General features: G+C 43.7%; 1 protein-coding gene across 1 annotated transcript; it reads right to left on the reverse strand.

Moving 5' to 3' along the window:
* Positions 1 to 648: 648 nt before the first annotated feature.
* Positions 649 to 3,560, reverse strand: VTP01DRAFT_9733 (uncharacterized protein; the record flags this gene model as incomplete). Its single annotated transcript, XM_069388991.1, has 10 exons — positions 649 to 695; positions 763 to 959; positions 1,028 to 1,135; positions 1,373 to 1,435; positions 1,493 to 1,644; positions 1,726 to 1,787; positions 1,850 to 2,299; positions 2,365 to 2,667; positions 3,179 to 3,404; positions 3,462 to 3,560. The coding sequence occupies 10 exons, from the start codon at positions 3,558 to 3,560 to the stop codon at positions 649 to 651; spliced, it is 1,707 nt and encodes a 568-aa protein (XP_069240152.1).
* Between the last annotated feature and the right edge of the window lie 480 nt (positions 3,561 to 4,040).

Below are 4,040 nucleotides of genomic sequence, written 5' to 3' on the forward strand. Positions count from 1 at the left end.
AGAGCATTTCATGAATCTATGTGTATACTTTTTCAAGATCTCAACGATCGATCGCGATTATTGACATGAGGAAACTTTCCTTAATCGAGAAACGAGCCATACGAAGAAACGCGTCGCCGTACGTGTGCACATGACCAAGCTCACTTTCTATCTAGAGTCCATCTACTACGCGAGCTTCCATTGTATGTATACCAGCTCAGCCGAAGCTGTTGCTTTAACGCACCCTCACGTCGTCTGGAAGAATATGAGGGTCTTACAGCTCCTGCGCCCTTGTAAGCTCAACATAAGAAAACTACAGCTTTTTTGAAAGTCCATGTCCGTGTTCTCATATCATTATGGACCCATTCAAAGAGCACTTGGAACTTGGCCTTGCTGTTTCTGGCCACAGGGTAGGAATCAAGCTTCTTTCACTGTCAAGTTGCAGTGCATCCTCACGGAAAATGCTTCTCGAGGCTTTAAAAGTAATTGCAACATTTAACTATCGTTAGGTCAGCTGAGGGATTCTCATCAGCATAGTACTTCGAAGTACATAAGCGTCTGTCAGGAGATCCTTCCCGCACTACTGTATATGGGATAAATCTCTGCGCTGTTCCAAACATGGATATTCGAACTGCTGTCATTACTAGTACGAAGGGATTACAAGGAAATTCATGGACAATATGTAATGCCAACACTGGGACAGCATGGATCCGTAGCTTTATCATCAATGTTGTCACCAGTTAGTCCCTTTCAAATACAGCCTTGTCATTGTAAACAACTTACCATTAACAAGACAGCCGTCAGGGCATTCAGGAGGGCAGACTGGCAATATGAGTATGCAAGGATGGTGACTACAATCTTGTTGTTGCTGCTGCTCTTGAGGTCTGGAAACGTTGGTGTCGGCGGGAGGGCAGCTAGGAGGATGCGCTTTGGGGCACGCTACGTCAGGGTAAACGCACTTGTCAAGGCACTCGTCAGGGCTAAAATAATTTCCAATTTTAGCACTATCATCCGCTTTTTGTGATGTTTTTGAATGAGTCGATCTTACCAAGGGTAAATGACCATGGGACATATCGTCACATCCTTTTCCTTGTCTGCATCAACAGTTGTTGAACCCTCGGTGTTTCTCATCAAAAGCAGCAGCGCTGCATATACGCTGAAAATGTAGCAAAGTTGCACTTGTAAAGTGCGACCGAGCATTTTCCGAAACTCTGGAAGGGAAAGAGAAAGAAACATGAAAAAATTCCAGTGCATTTTTCTTTATTTACAAGCGAACTTGCAAATAAAGCAGAATGGCAATAACCATTCAGGAAAGGTGTCTAATTATTTTGCTCCTTTTCTGCTAAAGCGTTCCGGTATTTCACCACTGTTGCTAAGATGATCCATTATGTACCGAAAGTTCAGTACTACCACCTGATCCCTGTTCCATAGCTGGAGATATTTCTTGTTTGCACACCTGAAAGAAACCAGGTAAGCAAAGCAAAACTGAATTAAGTAAAGCAGCAAACCCTACCTGAGCAAACCATGACAAATGACCACAGGCATTTTCTTGCGTTGATACGGTCTCGGGTCGGGCACCTTCTTGAAGTTCTCCAGAGCTGCACCGCAAGTTGCACAGAAACTTGACGTCTTAAACTCATCAATACGGTATACTTCAAGGTTCTTCTTTTTCAGCATTGTTAGCATGCCGATGCCGCGTATAGGCTCATGGTATCTTGCCATAGGGGCGGACTAATCGCCGATTACCAATACAGGGTTGGGACCAAAATGAGTCTTGATTTTCTTGACCAAGGCATCATCCGCGCGGTCTTTGTGCAGGTATGAGCGAAATCTGAGCTTTCGAAAAATCAAACTTTCGTAGTAGACTGACATTGTAGGAGCGACCTCTGTGCCTTGATGTACTTGATATAGTCGTTGTTATCAACAGATGTAGCACTAGTAGCAGCGAGTTTGCGTTCGCATTCCCGGATTTCAGCGAGCTTCGTATTCTGTCTCAGTTTGCGATACTGAGTTGATTTCGTGTCTTGGGCCTTCATATTTCTTGTATAGCGAAACACATTCCGTTCCGTTAGGCTACTTGAATTATGCATGCAATAGAGAAGGTCGCGCCTGCCTGGATCAATATACACGGCTCGTGGTTGGATTTCTTGTACTGTCTCTTTTTCTAGCTGATGGATGTAGGGGATGTCCACGTCATCTATCTTGAGCCGTCTTCGTCGACCACTAGGCCCAGGTTTGAAGTTTTGCTTGACAATGGATACATCGAAGCCATCAGTATTAATTGTGCCTCTGAATGTAATTAATTTGTTGATGTCTTGGTCTTTGTATGGCTTTCTCTTGAAGTCAACTACTCTTTTACACAGGTCAAGATCAAGGAAGTATTACGAGGGTTCGAAAGTATCTGCGTCGAGAGAATATTGGTGTCGATTTGCATATGTGCAGGTATCCATGATGTACGCAAAGGCAGAGTTTGGAAAGTCTTGATCTTTCGCGACTCGCAGAATTCCGCCACTTTTATGTAGGCCAGCAGATGAATTTCCGACCTTGACTTCGAGTCGTAATAGATGGAATCCTTCTCAAACTCGTAACCATCAGGATAAGCAGAGAAGAGCAGATCATAAAATTCCAATCCAATGCCATCGACTTGGTTTGCAGAGAGAGCTTCGCGATTTCCACCAGGAGCAAAGGCTTGTTTAACATCGTAAGCAGATTTGTAACTCGTTCATATAGCTCCTTTTTAATTTCTATCTGGGATTTGCCTTGCTTTTGCAATTCCTCCGTGACACTTTTGAGGCGCTCTTTTACGTTGAGAATGCGGTTGATTACGTAACGCAACCGATTACCGAAACAATTTTGGACGCTGTTTAGGTATGAAGTAGATATCCTTTTGCCTTCGTATAGGGAGATCTGTTGGCAGTTCTCGATTGCTCTGCGGGTATATCCAGAATTTTGAAAATAAGATTTCAAATATCATTCGATTAGTTTGCGATGTCGTTCTGTCTCGCTTGATTTCGGCTTATGAGCTTTGCGTAGAGTGAGAGATTGCCAGAGTTCGGCAAACTTGCTTGTCACCCATTTTGCCAAATCGGATCGTTCTTTTTGCTTATCCCCGTTGATTTGATGGAGGAAGATAAATTTGGCGAATGCGTGTAAGTATGCGTCGTAATCTCATTGACGTGTGTCACCATATCTTCCGAACGGGCTCGGTATTCGTCACGCCACGCAACTCCTGATATCGACGACTTCACAGTCATGGTTCGTCGTTTCGGCTTGTCGGCCCGTTGCGTTGTGGAGCTTGAGCTGTTCTGGACGTCAGCAGTGGTATGTTCATCAGTATTGTCACCTAAAAACATTTGTACTCGTAAGCAATAAGCCCAGAACGAATGGACAGCCCAGCCACGTACGAGGACTGGTTGTATCTGCTTCTGTGGTAGGATCGACATTAGACTCTGTAAGTATCGTGAGTATATTTACATGTTTACATTATTGTGTACTTCATAATGATCCTCATAGCTGATGAAGCATTCGGTTGGACGGCTGGCCTCTTTCTTCGAAATGCTGGAGAAGGCTGGAATCGTCATCGCAGTCTTCAGCAGACGGCGCTACATCAATGTCAGTAAGGGCGGAAACAACGGATGACTACGCGATAAAGATATCATCTATTGTTTTTCGCTTTCGTTTTTGGTTTGCCATGGTTGTGGATACTGGAAGAAAGAAAAAGGAAGATAACGTATTGTCAACTTTGACACAAAATTTATGCCGTCAGACTATCCATTGGATTTGTCTGATGGCATGTTATAGTTTGCATCCAGCAAATACATCAAATGCAATAAATCTTTGCCATCCTCCAAGTATTCTCTTTAGAAATCCAGTCGAAGTGTTTAGGCGACGGAGATGGTCGCGTACATTTTGCTTGTCATCTAGCGCAGATGCCAAGTGGACATAAGAAAGATAACTTCGGTTTTCCTTTTTTGCAATTCACCAACCCAAAATAAATAAGGATTTTCACCCAAACAAACAAGTTTATTGTTTTCCCGCTCTTGGCGGGGACCGCGCATCTT

Source organism: Rhizomucor pusillus (genome assembly GCF_041956525.1).
Source record: "Rhizomucor pusillus strain CBS 183.67 unplaced genomic scaffold VTP01scaffold_7, whole genome shotgun sequence".
NCBI lineage: Eukaryota > Fungi > Mucoromycota > Mucoromycetes > Mucorales > Lichtheimiaceae > Rhizomucor > Rhizomucor pusillus.